Source organism: Neofelis nebulosa, chromosome 11, assembly GCF_028018385.1.
Source record: "Neofelis nebulosa isolate mNeoNeb1 chromosome 11, mNeoNeb1.pri, whole genome shotgun sequence".
Classification (NCBI taxonomy): Eukaryota; Metazoa; Chordata; class Mammalia; order Carnivora; family Felidae; genus Neofelis; species Neofelis nebulosa.
Genome location: NC_080792.1, coordinates 658,359 through 676,879, shown reverse-complemented (window position 1 = coordinate 676,879; position 18,521 = coordinate 658,359). Strand labels below are relative to the sequence as shown.

Here is an 18,521-nt window from a genome sequence, read left to right as displayed (position 1 = left end):
ACTGAAACTCAACACACGGAAATGACCCCCGCCTCTCGGCACCGTTGTGAGTCTCTGTGAGCGCGCGTGCAGCGTGGCCTAGCCCAGGCCTCCGCTGACATGCCCGAAAGTCCATTCTTCCCACGGACAGGAAACTGAAAGTTCACCGGAAAGTGCCAGTCCTGCGGCACGTCGGCTTTGGAAGCAGGCTGGCTGAGCACGCGCTGGGCGCGTCGACGCGTCCCCCTGCCGTTCAGAAAGCCAGCCTGGAGAGCCTGTCCCCAAGGAGGCCGTCGCTCAGGCCGCTGACGATGCTGTGTGAGGCCTGGAGCGTCCCCTGCCCTCTCTGGGCCCATCTTCGAAGAACGATAATAACATCCACCTCCCAGAGGGCTGGGGAGGGTGCCGTGCGGTTCACGCCTGTCTTACGCTCGGCACGCACAACTCCAACCGGAAGGTTGGTTTCTCCGTTCGGCGTGGTCACGGCATCCCCGACTCGGAGGGCAGAGAGGGGTCTCGGCCAACCCCCCTTGTCACGGAGGAGACCCTCAGGCTCCAGTCAGGCGCAGGGGCAGGGTGAGAACAGGACCCAGGTCGTCTTCCTCCGGCCCTCCCGCTGCTGTGTCCGCCCCGAGAGCAAGTGTCTGGGGCGCAAAGAGCTCACGTCGGGTTTTCCGGGGAAGGTCACAGGCCTCCGTTCATGAATCTCTGACCCGGCGTTTAAATGGTGCGGCAATCACGTGAAGGGACTTGAGTTCTGAGAAAGTTAGAGGATCATGGGACCACGAGGAGTTGTTGGCTTTGAAGGGGCTTCATTCACGGCCCCGGGCACCCCCCCCCCCCCCCCCCCCCCCGCACAACAGGGGTCAGGCCGCCTTTCAAAACAAGCACCACCTAGATGCTGGGTCGTTTCTGTCACTTTCTGGGGATTGCTTTCCATCCCAGAGTCTGTTTCTATTTTAACTCTGATCGCACAGCGTCCTATAGTTCTTAGGATCTAAGGGACACACTGTCAGCACCCCGGGTCTCCTTTCTAGTCTTAGGATGCCGTCATCACTTCCAAGCCCCTGTTATTTAAAGTCAAGTACATGGGGCGCCTGGGTGGCGCAGTCGGTTAAGCGTCCGACTTCAGCCAGGTCACGATCTCGCGGTCCGTGAGTTCGAGCCCCGCGTCAGGCTCTGGGCTGATGGCTCGGAGCCTGGAGCCTGTTTCCGATTCTGTGTCTCCCTCTCTCTCTGCCCCTCCCCCGTTCATGCTCTGTCTCTCTCTGTCCCAAAAATAAATAAAAAACGTTGAAAAAAAAAAAAATTCTTTAAAGTCAAGTACAGATGCACACACCATCACTTCTTCCCTCAGGGTAGGAAGGAGGGCTGTCGCGGAGGAAGTGTGGGGGCCGAAAAGATGGACGGCACCCTCCTCCCCAGGCCGGCGATGAGCAAGCTGCCTCGGAGGCCGAGAGAGGCCCCCACGGGCAGGCAAGGTGTGTTGACAGCGGGCGGCTGTGCTGGGCCGTCACATCGGAAAAACACACTTAAAACCAGTCGAGTGGGCACACGTGGCGAGAGCAGGGCCCGTGCGTGTCAGGCGGGCAGCATCGTGTCAGGGCCTCCGGCGGACCGTCCGTGCAGCGCCTGGAACCGCCGTGCCACGCCGCTGGGATTTCTGAATGAAGTTTCCCGTACGGCGTGTCAGCAAACCTCTGGCTTTGATATCTGTGTGATCGAGTTGAGGGCGGTCAGTTCCCTTTGCTGTTTGTTTCAGAGCAAAGGAAATGCTGATGTGCGGTGTTCGTTCTGACGATGCAGTGGAAAATTGGTGGCCGTACAGACACCGAGTGGTTCCTGGTTCCTCCGGTCGCTTGCTTCTTCTCCTCCTTGAAAAAAAAAATTTTTTTTTCAAGGCGCAGAACAGCTAGTACAGGAGAAATGAATGAAAAAAAGTAGGTGTTTTTAGCACAAACGGAACAGAATGCCACGTCTGTGTGCATGGCGCCAGTGGGGGGTGGTGTTTTAAGAGAAGCCGCGGAAGAGGGGAACGCGGCCCTGCCTTCGGCCCTTCCCCACCCTTCATGCCGGGTTCTGAGCCCCGAGCAGCCCTGCGGGCACAGAGGGGACCAGGGGCAGGGGCAGAGTAGAGGCCAGGCTGGGAGGAGGGGGCCTGGCGGGCGCGGGCGCGGACCCCGGGCTGGCGGAGCTCCTTGCCGAGGGCCACTTGCCGAGCCTCCCTCCCACTCTCTGCTTCCAAACCTGCGACTGCAGCGTCTGCCTCCCCTCCCTCCTGGGACTGTCGTGGGGGATGGCAACGGTGCGCATGCGTGTGTGTGGGGAGTGGGGGGGGCTGCCTACGTGCGGGGCCGACCTGCCCCGTGCTGGTCTGCCTCCCCTCCCTCCTGGGACTGTCGTGGGGGATGGCAACGGTGCGCATGCGTGTGTGTGGGGAGTGGGGGGGGCTGCCTACGTGCGGGGCCGACCTGCCCCGTGCTGGTTCCTGACATTCTGATTGAGATCCTTGGCCGCTTTCGAAAACGAGGAATTCCGAAAAGGGGAAACTGGGCTTATAAGCGAGGCGTCAAGAAGGAAAACACGTTCAGTGAGGTTCAGACCCTCGCCGCCCCCTTCGGTCACGTTGTCTCAGGAGAGTCCGACAGAAGTGCACCAGGGGTAAACCGAGGCCATTTCACTACAGCACGAGACTGTAAAGTCCGTTTTTTTCAAAATGGTGTTGAAAAGGAAACTCGTTAGATGAAAATACAAAAATTTTACTTTAGAAAGGACCCTTCACTGATTACTTTGCGAACTTATTTGTAAATCGCCTCGAGATCTGTGTGTGTTGCTGGAAGGTTCCAGTGACTGTGGACAGATAACGTGAGCGGAGGTGAGAGCGCGTGCCTGTGCTTTGTACATTTTAGACTTTAAATGTTGGGGCAAAAAAACACGAATTTTCTTTTCACTCCGTCTCAGATCTGCACATCGAGGTGGCTCGGGTGTGTGTGTGTGTGTGTGTATCCTGCACACGTATCCCAGAGTAAAACAAGAATTCAAACTGCCACAGAAGTTTCAGGAAAAAAACAGTAGTTTCCACCTTGGGAGCGCTTGAGAGAAAACTTAAATACGAGGGAAAAAACCTTTCTCATTAAATTAAATTGTGGTATAACAGCTCACCACATCCTGCTGCAGGGACATCTGACACTAAGCAAAGCAAAGGTTCCTCTTTTAGGTGTCTGACAAGCTGTGAGGGTCACATGTTACCTGCAGTTCAAAATACTCGTACAGAGAAAAAAACCCTTCGTGTCGGTGGAAAAGCTGAATAAGAAGATGGAAACTATCAGCAGAGAGGAGACACTGTAGGAAACCGTAACAGAGAGAAAACCGCCCCCAAAGTCACCAGCACAAGCCCCTGGGGGCGGCTGTGGACTCACGGGGCCTTGGAACCGTGACCTCACGGAAGACAAGTGGGAGGCCGTGGCCAGGGTGAGGCCAGGGGCGACGGGACCCCGCGTTCTCGTCCTCAACCCGGCCCTCGGAGCGCTCGGGCCCTGCCTGAGGTCCGTCTGGAGCGGGAGCCATCGTGGCTTTCCCCGCAAGGCCAAGGCACAGATTGTGAAACAGCGTGGCTGTGCGATTGTCCTGCCCTCAGTTGTGCGGCCGAGCTGTGCGGGGGACCTGGTCCACCTGCCCCTTCTGTCAGCTGTGGCTGCCCCGTGCGCTCCCGAGGGGACCTCAGGGCAGGTCCGAAGGGCGTTGGCGTGTGCGCGTGGGTCCTGAGCGCGGTGCTAAGGTGCCTGCCGCGCTGTGACGCTGCTCGACGGTGCCAGGCCTGGAGGACGGGGGCATCGGATGACCGCTCGCTTCCGGCCGGCCGTTGCTGGGAGGCAGGCAGGGCCGGTGACTTCTCAGAAACCCACGGACGCCAGTGACGGGCCAGGAGCACGGCCCTCCCAGCCCTCCTGAGACCCTCCTGCCAGCCTGGGTGGGGGCAGGTGCCAGGACAGAGGGCCGTGACGTGCTCCGCCGGGGCCCTGGGCCGCTCAGGGTGCGCTGAGTGATTTCCCTACCCCCACCCACCTCGGGCTCCCCCTTCAAGGTTCAGGTGACCCGGTGGGCAGCAAGGGGAAGCCCGCTCCTGAGGCTGCTTCCCCTTTTGTCGTGTCACACAGATGTTGTTTTTCCTGTGCTCTGTGTAACCCGGGCGAACTGGAAGATTCGTGGCTGCTTTGCTTAAGCCTCCCTTCTATTGGTTGTCCTTATTGCCCGTCAGACGTCCCCACATTCCCAGATACGACTACCCCTCAGGTGTCCCCACGTTCCCTGTCATCGTTACCCCTCAGACGCCCACACATTCCCAGATAGCATTACCCCTCAGACCTCCCGACGTTTCCCTGCCATTATTACCCCTCGGACCTTCTGAAATGCCCCGTCACTGTTACCTCTCAGACCTCCCCTACTTCCCCGATATAATTACCCCTCAGACCTCCCCACATTCCCCATCGTTATTCCCCCTCAGACCCTCACACTTCCCCATCATTATTACTCCCTCTACCTTCCCACATTCTCCGGCATTATTACCCCTGTGACTTCCCCACATTTTCCCTCATTATTAACCATCAGGCCCCGCAGATTCCGTCATTTTTCTTTGTCTGGCTCCCTCACATCTCCGTCATTATAGCCCCTCAGAACGCCCCGACTTCCTGGTCATTATTGCCCCTGAGAACTTCCCACCCACCTGGTCAGTGATCTCACTAGGGTCGCATCTCTGGTCTGAGACTTCGCTGTCCTTGGCAGTGGAAGGAGCAGTGACACCCAGACCCCCGTGTGTGTAGCTGACGAGTCCGGCCCGGCCCTCAGGGCGTCCTGTCCAGGAGGGCGAGTCTGCACAAGCTGTCATGGCTGAGTGTTGCAGCCCCCGACCCAGGCAGGCCTGTGGTGGCCGGACCCCCCGTCCCACCGTGCCATCACCTGCCGGGCCCGGAGCCCAGACGTCGCCACGGACGCCCCCCAGACTTCCATCTGAAATTGGGTCAGGAAGGGCTCCTGGGCCCACCGGCCCGGTCAGCGTAGGAGGATGTGAGACTTTTAGACTTCTAAACCGCCCGGTGCCACGCCGGCCGTGGCGACGTGCTCTGTGGGGGGGTGGCGGTCGCCGCCTCTGCCAGCTGCCACCGCGGGGCTGGGCTTTCCGCACGCGGCTTCGTGCCATCCTGAGGATGTCCCGCCTGCCCCGCGCGGTCCGGAGACACGCGAATGGCAGGAGGACCTTCTCCGCGCCAAGGCAGGGCCCCGAGGAAGCTCGCGCTCGTTGTCCTTCTCTGTGCGAGTGTTCTTCTGTGTCAGCTCTTCTGCACAATACCAGCTGGACGCGCGCCTCTCGAAACAGAAGGCCCAGCAAGTGCAGCGGGAGGCAGAGGGGAGCTGTCGCTGGTGGCCCAGGCCCTTGTGCCCGTGCTCCAGGGGCCCGTGGCACCTGGGACCTTGGGAGTGCAGGGCGGTCTCTGGGTCAAGTGACGGGGGAGGCCGTGTGGTCCGGGCGGCGGAAGCGGGGAGCACCTCGCCCTGCCTTCCCAGGTGCCTCGGCCGCGCGCTTCTCAGGGCTCTCTAGCGGGCCTCGCAAAGCTGGGCGGCCAGAGTGTCGCAGAGAAACTGCGTGTGGCTGACCCCTGGGACGCTCCAGGGACGGGTGTTGTCCTGAGAGCTGGCCTGAGCAGCCGGGCCTCATCAGCAGCTGGGAAGAGTCACTCGCCTGGCGTGAGCCACGGCCCCTCCGGTGTTTTGTGCCTGAAGGTCAGTGCCATCTTCAGAGAAGGTGTGGCTCGTGCATCACGTCCGTGTCCCCGGCAGATGTGTCCTCTGCAGGCATGCTGGCCTGGCGCCCACTCTGGCCTGCTGTGCTTCTGGTGTTTGCATTGAGTGACTCATCCCACCCCCCACCCCATAGGCGGCCCCCTTGCAGGCCGCGGGTGGGCCTGGGCACAGTGTGGGACGCCACGGCCCTGGGTCTGAGCCCGGGCTGCACCTTCGGGAAGAGCTGGTGGCCTGGGGCTTCGCGGGCAGGCTCCCGCCTGTGAAGCCGGGCTGTTATCGGCACCCATATGACACAGTTCCTGGTTCCCCCAACCCCGTTTTATTATTGTTGTTCTTAACAATAGTAGGGGTGTCGAAAGGGCATTTAGGGGAGGGGTGGGGGTGATGACAGGTGTGCCAGCTGCCGGCTGCAGGAAGCCGCCCTCGGACCCGCTGGGGCCTTTGCAGAAACACGCGGAATTTATCTGGGCGGCGAAGGGAAGCCCGGGCAGTTCCGTGACGTGAGCGTGTGCTCCCCACCCCCCAGTTCTCTTGGCAAAGTGGGCCGTGGGGACGTGTCCCCTGCCTGGGGGCCGGTCACGGGGTGGAGAGAGGGATGTTGTGCAGCTCGCTCACGATGGCCTTTGCCAGCTTCGCTCATTTCCTCTCCTGCTGCCAAAAACCACACGCTGATAGTGGACATGGACGAGGAAACAAAAATGGAGGAAGAGCCACAAACAAAGGGAGGCCCTGGCCGCTTTGTGGTCGGCCCTCCTTTTCGACGTGGCCTGTCCGACGACGAGAGCAAGGAGGGGGGTTCTCTGAGCATGGACTTCACGGGGGTGCCTCCACCTCTTCCCGTGGAGACGCCAGCTGTGCGCTCCTGCCCGGAGAAGACACGCTCACGGCACCCGGACCGGCGCCTGGCGCCTCTCCCGGAGCCCGCCGTCGCGGGGCCGGTTCGCAACCGTGCTTCTGGACTAGAGCGGTAACCCGACCACCGCCGGCCCCTGGAGTCGTGGAGCCGGGTCCTGGGCAGCTGCGTGCTGCCGGCTCAGGGCACCCCAGGCCCGCGGTGGGGAGCAGGAAGGAATTCCATCCTGCCCAGAGACACCCCCCCCCCCCCCCCCCAGTCGTGGGCTCCGCGAGACTGGCCGAAAGCATGGCTGATGGGATTTCTCGTTCTTACATACGCTTCTGGGCAGAGCAGCGTTTCCCTAATGATTTCTCCGTTGTGTTTTCTTGCAGTAAATGAGATAATCCGGAACGATCTCTCCAGCACCAACATCTGATCATAGCTGGCGACACGGAACTCGCTCCGAAGCCGCGTGGTGTCGACTCGGCCGCTGACCGTCGAGCTTCGGCACCAGGACTTCAAGTAAACTGAGCAGAGCCCTGGTGCCGGTCAGATCCCCGGCTTCATGAAGATTTGCATTGTCCGCTCACAGAAGCTGCCCGGCGGCTGGCGGGATGGGCCACTCCTCCCGTGTCAAGACTGAAAGGGGCGTGCCTCCCACGGGGGGACTCCAGTGCTGGAAGTGCCTTATTACGCAGACCCCAGCATCGGGGCGCCACGGGGGAGCCCTGAGTCTGCTCCCAGGAGAGTATTTGTAGGAGCAGAAGCTATAAGGACACTTCATCCTGAGGCTTTCTCTTGTGTAAATTAGGAGAATACTGGCAAGCTAGGTAGGCATTGTGAGAAATACCTCACACGTGCTTCCTGCGTTTTCTCAGCTTTCCTCGGGCTGCAGCGTGCAATCTGTTGCCTCATTCGGTGCATCGTAGAGACCTCCTGCTTTGTCCTCGCTCTCGTCACCTGCCCCCTCCCCCGTGTTACTGGAACCATAGGATCGTTAATTGTAGCATGCTAGGGTTTTGTTTTTAATCTGGCTTTGAGCGTAGCGCACGTAAGATGATAGCACAAGATAGGTTGCTGGACGAAAAAAGAAGTCTGTCTGCCACACGACAGCTTTTGCGTTTGCATGTATGTACAGACTGGGCACATATTTAAGTACAGATAATAACGACAGAGGCGGTGACGTCTGGTCTTTGCCCAGCGAGGGCTGCCGTGTCAGCAGCAGTAACCAGCGTCCGTTCCGGAAGGTGCATCTAAGACAAAGCCTGGCTTTTCAGCTGCGTGCACTGGGCCCACGTCCCTCCAGCGGGCCTTCGTCGTCTCGTGCCGTCAGCCGAGCACTTTAGAAAGCCGGGAGACGTGCGTTCTCAACGCCTGGATGCTACCAGACGGCAGGTGGGACAGTCACTGTAAATAACATCCCAAGAGGAGTGTAATATATTTGTTCAGCTGTAAGATTGTTACTTCACAGAAGCCTTATATCTCTGCTTCATCTAAGACAACGATTACCAAAAACGTTTTAACACGCAGCGACTGTAGTATGTTTTCCGACTAGTTACTGTTAACGGATAGGTTAGTGTAAACTACTGCGTTTGTGCAATTAACAGCTTATTACACGTTGTTACTAGCAGTGGCCTGTTGTTCCACGTAACCAAAAAGCATGGTCTCACTGGCTAACCTAATAATTGTGCCTTAGGAATTCATGCCCCCTCATGGAACATGCCTGAATTGCACCCGCCGGTGGAGGTCGTAAGTTACAATAACGAAACATAACGTCACGGTAGAGAACGCTCTCCCACAGAAACGATGATTTTAAAACTGCTCTTCAGTGTGGTTATGTCTTATTCTTGTCTGACTCCCAGAAAGGACACGGCCCCGAAAGCCACATCTGTAGCATTTGCACACAACTGCCACGGGCGACGGTGTATGGCTCCGCGTAGACGTGACCCCGCTTCTCCCAGGCTGCTGCCCCGCCCGTAGCCCAGACCGCAGCCCGCAGTTAGCGCCCCAGGACTCGCATGGAACACTGCTCAGTAGGCTGTCCTAAGGAGAGGAGACGTTTGGTATTTGTGTCCGCTGTCTGTGCTTAGGAAATAGATCCAATAAAGCAATATTTTTTTGCTGGACGATCTTAGTCTGCCGGTGATTCATTACGTGCGCGGACCATCCTACCCGGCTCTCAGGGACTTCCTGCGGTATCTCCCGGTTCCGCTGGCATCTGCACGAAGCGCTGTGGGGCAGAGCCGCCCCGGCACGACCACAAAGCACCGGCTGCCCCTGCAGTGGGGTCCCCTCCTCCACGTCCGAGGAGAGGCCTGCACGGGACACAGAAGAGGCGGCCGTGTGGCCGCGGCCGCAGATGCTCTAAACGCCGTGCTTCAGAGCCGCTCACCCGGGCCGGGCGGACGGGGAGCTTTCACCCGAGCCAAATGCTTCCACTCCGAAGGGCGACCTGGGCGAGGCTGTGGCCACGCGCACGCCCGCGTGCCACGCGGCCGTCACTTGGGAAGATGACGTGTGTCCGCAGACCTGTTGTCGCTCTGCTCGCTCCTTCCAGCGGCTCGGCCCCTTTCCCCACCAGACCCACTGCAGCTCAGGTAGGGCAACGCTGTCTAGCTGTTCATAAAGCCAGCACGAAACCCAGAACTTCTCCAGCACCGATGGTTCTGAATTGTCACAAACGGTGCTTTGATTTTAGGACTTCCTGAAATGCAAGATTTCCTCTTTGTTTTGCCGAGACGAGGTGGAGTGTTAGAGAAACCTGGGTCACCTAGCGAGCGGGGTTGGCAAGCACCTGCTCCCTCCGAGGGGAGTGCGGGGGCCGGGGGGGTGGGGGGGCCGTGGACGAGAGGGGACCCGCGGGGCCCGTCACAGGCCAGGAGCCCCGAGCCCGCTGGACGCAGAGGGGATCCGGAGTGCCATCTGCCCCTCCTGAGAGCAGACCCACGGGGCCCCAGACCGGACTGGCATCCCTGAAGAATGTCCTGGAAGCTATTAAATTCAAAGCGAGTTTTTATAAACCTGTCCCACCCCCCTGCCCAACAATAGGATTTTATATTCCAGAAACAAAAATACGAACCCACGAATTAAGGCATGGTCTCTGCCGAAAAGGTGGGGTTTCTGCAAATACCTATTGACCTAGTTTCGTTTCTTTTGGGTTGATTTTGGGTAATAAGGGAAGCGTAGCGCGGGCTCGCCTCTAGCAAGGCGTTTTGCCCTCACACGGCCACGCTGGCCGGGCCCCTGGAGCATCGGGGCCACTTGCCTGCCAGCCACTCGTCTCCCGCGGTGACCGGGATCGGGCGGCACGTGCCCCAGAACCGTCTGCTGTGGCGCAAAGCGGGGCCAGCCGTGCCCGGGGCCCGTAGGGCAGACTCCTCCTCCCTTTGCTGCCGGTCCCGCCCTTCCCACGTTTGAGACCGGGTGGTATGGAAAGGTCCGGCAAACATCCAGTCCCTCCTCGTAACCATGCCCAACCTAAGCAAAAATCCGGGTACTTTAGCTCCCCCATCTCAAGGGCGTCCTCTGACCTGAGCAGTCGGAGTCCCAGCTGGGGACAACTCTCCATGCCCCCACCTTTGCTCCAAGGAGGGTCTGTGACCTCCCTGTGCGGTGTCCCAACAACATCGCAAGGAGGGTGTCCCCGCACACCCGTCGTTACATGTTTCCCGAGAAACGCGTCCCGCGTTGGAGCACAGAGGCTGTGCTGAAGCTGCTGTACCTGGGAAGGAGGTGCAGAGCCCGAGATGAAGGGCCTGCATGAGACCACGGTCTTTAAAGACACGCACACAGGACGAAATTAAGCTTTTAAAGTGGACAACTCAGTGGCACCGAGCACGTTCACGGTGTTGTGTAACTGCCGCCTCTATCTGGTTCCGAGTACGTCGTCACCCCCGAAGGGACCCCTGGACTCATCGGGCGGTCGCCCCTGCCCCAGCCCCTGGTAACGTCTGTGAACTCTGTCTCTGGGGACCTGTGCTTTCTGGGGACTTCATATCCGTCCACCCGTACAGCAGGTGGCCCTGAGTGAAAGAACTCAGCAGAATGGTTTCAGGGTGCGTGCACATCACAGCATTTGTCAGGACTCCACACCTCACTCACTAGGTGGCCAAAACCCACTCCGCCGTGTGGCTAGAGCAGTTTGTGGACCGCTCATTGGCGGGTGGACATCCGGGCCGCCTCCACCGTTGGCTGCTGGGAACACTGGCTGAGTCCCTGCCTGCAGGTCTGGGGCCCTTCCCTCGGAGTGCGTTTCTTGGGTACTTAGGTAACTGCCTCACTCTTTTCTTTAAGTTTATTTGTTTATTTGGGCGGGGGGGGGGGGGTGGTGCGGAGGGAGACAGAGGATCCCAAGCAGGCCTCAAGCTGCCAACGCAGAGCCCGACGCAGGGCTCCATCTCACCAACCGGGAGATCCCGACCTGATCTGGAATCAAGAGGTGGACGCTCAACTGACCAAGCCCCCCAGACGCCCCTGTATGTCTCACGTTTGGAAGAACGGCTTTCTCTTGTCCAGTTTTAAACGTACTCGTCCCTAACACAGACCCCAGATCACGAGCCTAATCTGCGGTCGTCTGTGTGAACTGCATCGCGCTCGTGGTTCTTCCTGCCAGGAGACATGACGTTAAGTATAAGATGACCAGATGCTCACTTGTGTCCAAGGGGAGGGCGGGTCTCGCCCTCGTGCCTCCACCGCCGCCGGGTCGCCAGCATCCGAGCCATTCGCGAGGTGCCACCGGAGCCCGAGTTACGTGTCGCTGTTTGCCACACACAGAGGACGCCACGGGGAGAAGAGCAAAGACGACCGGTGTCGCCGGAGATGCGCGGCTGTGCTGGGCTCCCGAGAGGCCCGGCTGGCCCGGCGCTCAGTGTCCTGACCTTGCCACGAGGACGACTGCCATCCTCTGCCCCGCGTGACCTTCTAACAGTCGCGTTCTCGCTGGGCCCTTGTGTCTGTGACCGGCGGGTCGCAGCCGAGCGGCTCCTTCCACAAGGTGCCCAGCACGGGAGTTGCTGGCAGTGACGACTGTAATTATCAGGGCCTTTTGTATCATTTTCCGTTCCTCGTTCTCCCCGAGTCGAGGAGGGGTGCTGAGGAGGGAGGAGGACTTGATCTGGAGGAAGCCCCAGTCACATCTGGAAGGAGGGGGCGGCGATCGAGCCCTTCCCTCCTTGCTGCCCCTTCTGGAGCCCAGCCTGGGCTGCACAGACCGTCCCTGCTGCCTGTCAGCCCCACCCGCCAGGGGCACCCTGGTCCACACACGCTCCTCTGGAAGAGGTGCGTTTTCCAGACCATCTGTGGTTTGTCTCTGAAGGTCCTGAGCTGTGAATGTTGTCACCGGTGCTCCCTCCCCGCTCACTCCACCCAGTCCCCGTGCGGCGACCCTGGGGTCCCGTCTCTACAGCACCGGGAAGGCCCAGATTCCGCCATTAGAAAGTCATTCCTGCGGTGTGAAGCTGTGTCCACCATTTAAAAGTGACGCCCTGTGGTTGGAGGGTGCCAGCGGCCCCGGGCTGAGGGTCTCCACGTTTGCCTGGGAAGCAGCAGGAGCCCTGAATCTTCAAGGGAGAAGGGTGCTGGGACCGCCCAAAAACATTAGCTGAGACCGACAAAGCCACTGCCCCCTGCCAGCTCCCTGAACTGGCATCCCCGGCACGGCCCTCTGGGGACCCGCAGGCCCAGCCTCCTTCCGCACCTCCGTGTGTGGCAGGCCGTGGCCGGACACCCCAGGCTGCATGGCAAAGCCACGGGCACAGAGTTTCTTTGTGATCTGGGGAGACCCCTCCCTTCTCCTCCAACGGAGCAATGATTCCCTTGTATGGTGCAGTCAGCAACGGGGCACGACACAGACCAAGTGCCACCTCTGTGCGGGACATGTTCTAGAAGCTTGGTGTAACGGCGGACAAGACTTCCTCCGGAGGAAAAGAGCCATTAACCTCCGTGCCCCGTGGAAGGGCCCATGCGCAGTCCGGCAGGGCGGGCGAGCCATGCGGAAGAGGGGTGCCAGCGGGGAGCAGAGCGGGGGTCAGGGAGACCTTGAGGGAAACTCGAAGAGGTGACATTGTCCCGAGCAAGAGTGCCCCATGGGGGCGACCACCAGCGCAGAGATCCTAGGCCAGGCACACTGGGCGGTCTCGAGAGGCCAGGAGGGACGAGGGGGCAGCGGGCAGGGGCAGAGTTTCTTTCCCATGAGGGCTAAGCCGGTGTTTCTGACCCTCACGTGGCCAGGCCCTGGGCCCGGGCAGACGCCATCACAGTGGACATGGCTGTCCTCGGCTTCCAGGTGGCCCAGCCTCTCAGACGCTCCCCTGGACGCCCGGATGCCAGGATGTAAGGAGCATGCCGTGGGGAGGCCGAGTGCGGATGTCCCCACAGATCCCCGGACGTGTGAGGGGGAGAGGACAGACAGATGGACGGCCGAAGAGATGCAGAGAGCCGCCCCCTCCCCCCCTCAGGGCAGCCGGGACCAGATGTCCCTGGTGGCGTTGAGCCCCGTCATCAGGCAGCTGTGTTACAAAACTAATAATCCACAAAACAAAGAGTTACAGCGAAATAAGAAGAATCCGGGTCATACCAGCCAGGTTAGTTTGGGCGAGGAAAGGGGTGGGATCCGGGGCCCAGGCGGGTGCCGCTGGGAGAGGAGACACGGTGGGGGCGGCCCCACGTTCGGCTGTGCCCCGCTTCCTCCTGTCGCCCTCCCGGCTGCCCAGCCAGACTCACGTCCTGGATGGAGCCCTCTGCTGCCCCTCCTGCTGCCCTCACTTCTCTCGGTGTAAATGTCGTGCACGTCTCGCCCCGCTTGGCACTGTCTCCCCGGGGACTCAGCTGACGGCAGGCTAACGTCCCCGTCCGTAAAATAAGGGGCTGTCCTCCCCAGAGCTGATGCACTCGTGGCATCCGTGACGGGCGGTGTGCGTGTCCCCAGAGTTCCCGCACTGGAGCCCCAACCCCCAGAGTGCCGACGTGGGGAGGTGGGCCTTTGGGAGCCGGTGACGGGAGCCCGCGCGGACAGAGGGGCCCTCTCGCTGTCGGCAGCCGCTGCGTGGGGAGGACAGAAGGTGGGTCTGAAAGCCCGCGGCCGCGCCCGGAGGCCGCCACGCTGGCGCTGAGCTGAGCCTCCCGCCCCAGCACTGAGAAGAGAATGCGCCCCGGCTGAGCCCTGGGGTTCGTCCCCCCGGACGGAGCGGAGACGGCACCTCTGGGCTCCGCCGCTGCCCTGCGTCTCCCGCCTCTCAGCGGCCAAGGTCCTCCTGGGGGGGGGGGGGGGGGGCTGCCGGCGGGTGGAGCGCTGCCGCACGGGCGCCCCTTCCAGCCAAGGACAGAAGATGGGGGTGTCCTCATGTCGAGCGGAAAGAGGCGGGAATTCAAACACTCCTTGAGGAAGGGGACCAGGGTCGAGGGTGTGTGGAGTGCGTGCGGTGTGGGTCGAGCGTGCTGCGTGTGCGTGCGTGCGTATGCTGCGTGCTGTGCGTCGAGGGTGCGTGGTGAGTGTGCAATGTGCTGCCCGGGTCGCGTCCGTCGCCCCCCGCATCTGCGCTCCGTATCTGCGGCCCTGCCGTTTCTTTTCCGTGGCCCCGTGTGTTCTGTGGCCGCAGCCAGCCGTGCCTCCGGGGTGCGTCCTCCGTGCTCCCCGCCGCCGGGCACCCTTCCGTCCACGGGTGGAGCCCGGCGCCCGTAAGTCCTCGCCCGCTGAGGGCGGCTGGGCCCCCGGGGGGCCGCCGCGAAGGGTGCCCGCGTGAGTGTTCATCGCGGTGAGCACGGGGTTCCTGTCCGTGGGGCGGGGGCCCGAGGCAGCGGCCGCGGGCCGTAGGCAAGAACGCGCTCCGTTTGCCGAGCGCCCCAATCCTCCGGGGAGTCGCTCGCTCGCTCTCAGCACCCCTCCAGCAGCCCGTGAGCGATCCTCGGCAGGCCGGCCATCCTGGTCGCCGCGCGCCGCCGTGGCACCGTGGTTTGCACTCGCGGTGCCCGGTGGCTGCTGGTGGCGAGCACTTCTCACGCCCGGCCGCCATCGGCGCGCTCTCCTTGGTGACACGACTCTTTGTGCCTTGGCCTGTTTTCTACCAGGATTGTTTTTGTCTTGTTTTAACTATCAGGTTTCAGGGGTCTTTATAATGCACGTCGTCTGTCAGACGGTGGTTTGCAAATGTTTTCTCCCAGTCTGTGGCTTGTCTTCTTAGCCTCTCGACAGATCTTTAGGAGAGAAAAACTCGAATTTCGGTGAGACACAATTTGTCAGTTTTTCCCTTGACGGGTCATGCGCTTGGTGTCGAGCCTAAGAGCTGTCTTCCTAGCCCTGGGCCCCGAGGAGTCCCTTCTATGTTTTGTCCTGAAAGTTTTGGAGGTTTGTTTGACATTTGAGTCCGTGGTCCCTTTTGAGCTAACTTTCTGCGTAAGGTGTGAATCTGGGGTTCATTTCCCCTCACACACCCGATTGCTCCGTCCGTTTGGGGGTGGTGTGGGTCTGTTTCTGGGTTCTGTCTTCCTTCCCGGGATCTGCAGGTCGCGCCCCCTGCTGGCCCCCGCTGCCAGTGCTGCTGTTAAGTCTCGGAATCCCCTCGAGTAATTTCTCCCACTGCATCTTTTCCAAAATCGCTGTAGCTGCCCAGGCCCCGTGTCTTCCCACGTAGACTGTACCAGAAAGTTGTCTACGCCCCCAGGAAGCCGCGCGGGGTGCCGATGGGAATCGCGCTAAACCCGTAGATCGACTTGGGAAGAACTGGAAACTTGGAAACTGTGCTGGGGGTCCAGAGCGGCGCGTATCCGCTGCATGTCCTGGGCTCGTCCTGCCCACTATTAAGGCAAAACCCTTCTGGGGACACTGCCCGCTGCCCTGTGAACTGCGTGGCTTTCCGCCCTGGGGTCTTATGTGAGGGCCAGTGCTGCCCCCCTCGGATCCTCCGGGGCGGCTCCTTGCCCTGAGGGGCCTCACCCCTGCAGGGGTCCAGGCTCTCACCTGGGCTCCCAGCTCTGCTTCCTCAGGCCGGCCGGCCGGCCGGGTCCCCACCTCGTTGCCTGGGGTTCCCCCCTTTTCGCTTGTTCGGCGAGAGGGTGACTCTGGTTCTGTTACTCTGCCTTGGCTGAGCACGGGAGTCCTGGTGCCTGACTGCTCACAGCTTCTCTGGCAGGGGAGCAGTCGGGGCAGGAACCCAGCTTCCATTTTCGCTGCATTCTGTACCCATAACAATGATGCCATTCACATGAAACCCGCGCTGCTCGCCAAGAGAGTGACTTGTGATCACGAGATACGCCTTGGGGCCCCGCTTAATTTTAATCGGAAAGGAAAGCGTCACACGGAGGCTGAAAGGCAACTCCAGCTGCCAAGAATGCTTTTCACCTGGAGGAAGAACAAACAGAACCCAGGGAAGCGACAGAGAAGCAGAAATGTGTCCGTGTTCAGGTGGGTGGGGACGCTTCCCACATGGCTGTGCTGTCATGTGGTCACCGTGACGGGTTGTCCAGGCTGACCTCAGCCCACTACCTTCCGCCCCCCCTGCACGACGCTGTCCTCACCTGGAACCGGCACGGAGACCCGGCCAGGCTCACGCCGCGGCCTCGCCGAGGTCAGGCTGCCTCGCAAGGACGCCGCTCTCCGTCTCGCCCCGAGTGACACACACCCAGAAACCCACAGGGAACCGTCGGCACATCTAGCTCTATGCCCCGAAAATGAAGATGGCTGAATTTTTGTGAATTCTGTTTTCATGGACTAAACCTGAAGACATTTTAACCAAGTCTACCTTAATCTGGAAAGTAAAATGATTGGACATAATGACGTTTCACTGATTCAGGTTCACTTTTCAACTTTTTAGTGAGAAAGGAGTTTGCCAAGCAATTTAATCCCTCAAAACAAGTTGTAAGTGCTGGTCTTACAGAGCAGTTTTAAGGACTTTAGGAACACTCATTGTTTGCGTGCAAATAAGGCTACTAATTATGAGACTTCTTTCCTAGTCACTGAAGTGGGCCCAGCAGGACTTCAACTTGAAAATATACTATTAGCAATTAGTCCCTGTAACTACATATACTTGAGAAGAATAAAGAATTTTTTTAAAAGTATGCCCCCTAACCCAAAATTTTCACCAATTTAGACGTCACTTAATCTAGGTAATAATTGCAAACGGCTCTTGTACATAATTCAACTGCAGTTTTCCAACTCTGTTGTTCCTCGTTTGACCTCAAAGCCATCCTGTGAGGAAGACAAGGCAAATCAAAATCCCCATCTATCGATGCAGTCACGGAGGTGGGATGGGGGCATCTCAGTGACTTGTAGGGTCACAGGGCTTTCTCATTTTGTGCTCATGCTTTGACAAGAGATAACCTGACATTCATTCAGTGATTCATCCACCCATTCATCCATCCACCTATCCATCCATCCATCATCCTTCCATCACCCATCCGTCACCCATTCACCCATACGTTTATCTATTTATCCATCCATCCATCCAACCACCCATCCACCCATCCATGCATCTATTCATATATGCACCCACCTACTCACCCATCCATCCACTTATCCATCCATCATCCATCCATCCATCCACCCACCCACCCATTTATCCATTTTTCCACCCATTCACCCATCCATCCATTTATCTATCCACTTACCCATCCATCCATCCATCCATCCATCCATCCATCCATCGATCCATCCATTCATCCATCCATCCATTTATCCACCCACCTACTCACCCATCCATCCATTTATCTATCCACTTATCCATCCATCCATCCATCCACCCACCCACCCATTTATCCATTTTTCCACCCATTCACCCATCCATCCATTTATCTATCCACTTACCCATCCATCCATCCATCCATCCATCCATTCATCCATCCATTTATCCACCCACCTACTCACCCATCCATCCATTTATCTATCCACTTATCCATCCATCTATCCATCCACCCACCCATCCATCCATCCATTTATCTATCCACTTATCTATCCATCCATCCATCTATCCATCCACCCACCCATCCATCCATTTATCTATCCACTTATCTATCCATCCATCCATCTATCCATCCACCCACCCATCCATCCATTTATCCACTCATCCATCCATCCACTCATCATGCATCCACCCCTTCACCCATCCCTGCCTCCATCCATTCCCACTGAATTAACATATTTTGCACGTTTCCTCACTTACATCCCACCACACAGCTGATGTTGGGAGTCTGTCATCATTGTACAGCAGTGTGTGCCAGCCGAGCAAGGGTCACTGGCTCACAGTGTCGGCAGGCAGGACCTGAGAGCAGCTCCACTGATGTAATTAATTCAGGCTGTGACTAAGGCACAGTCAGTGCACGGAGACAGCACTGACCATCTGGCATAGGAACTGAGTGCTGGAGGGGGAGGGACCCAGGACAGCCTGGGGTGACAGATCTGGGTTCAGCTGTCTCAGGAACCCTGCCTTCCTTTCCCTGTCCCTGTAGGCTGCCCGCAGCCCTAGCCACAGGGGCCCCTAAGGTTTGCTCTGCCCCCTCCATGCCTCACCCCCTCTCGGGCTCCATGACTGTTGTCTGTTGGGAGTCCGGGGCCCCTCCTTCTGCCCATCCAGTGGCACCTAGGTTAGGTTTCCTTGTGTCTTTTGGTTGTAGTTTCCAGGCAGATATGAATCTCAGCCGAGGGCCGCTGGTCCCGCAAGTCTGGCTCTTTCTGCCCCTCACGTCCTCCCATCGGGCGCCCTTGGCTGGGCCGCCTTCCCCTCCTGGGTGCTGGTGACAGGTGGCCTGCTCTTCCCCTTGGCTTGGATTTCCTAGTTACTCCTGGAGCCAGCCGTCCTTCCTGGGGCTTTGGTGAAGCCGGAGGCCCAGACAGCAGGGCCCTCGTGAGAGGGGTGGCCTTCGGGGCAACTCCATCACACTGCACACGGGGGCATGGGCGCCAGGCCGGGGGGTGCGGCAT

The 18,521-nt window shown here is 59.3% G+C and overlaps 1 protein-coding gene across 4 annotated transcripts in view; it reads left to right on the top strand.

The window, feature by feature from the left end:
• Positions 1 to 8,739, top strand: part of NFATC1 (nuclear factor of activated T cells 1) — a 107,345-nt gene extending 98,606 nt beyond the window's left edge. For all 4 annotated transcript variants that reach the window (XM_058691753.1, XM_058691754.1, XM_058691756.1 and 1 more), the window contains one exon: positions 7,006 to 8,739. In XM_058691753.1, coding sequence (XP_058547736.1) covers positions 7,006 to 7,049 — 44 coding nt within the window. In that variant the 3' untranslated portion in view covers positions 7,050 to 8,739. The remainder of the gene's footprint in view (positions 1 to 7,005) is intronic.
• Positions 8,740 to 18,521: the final 9,782 nt, after the last annotated feature.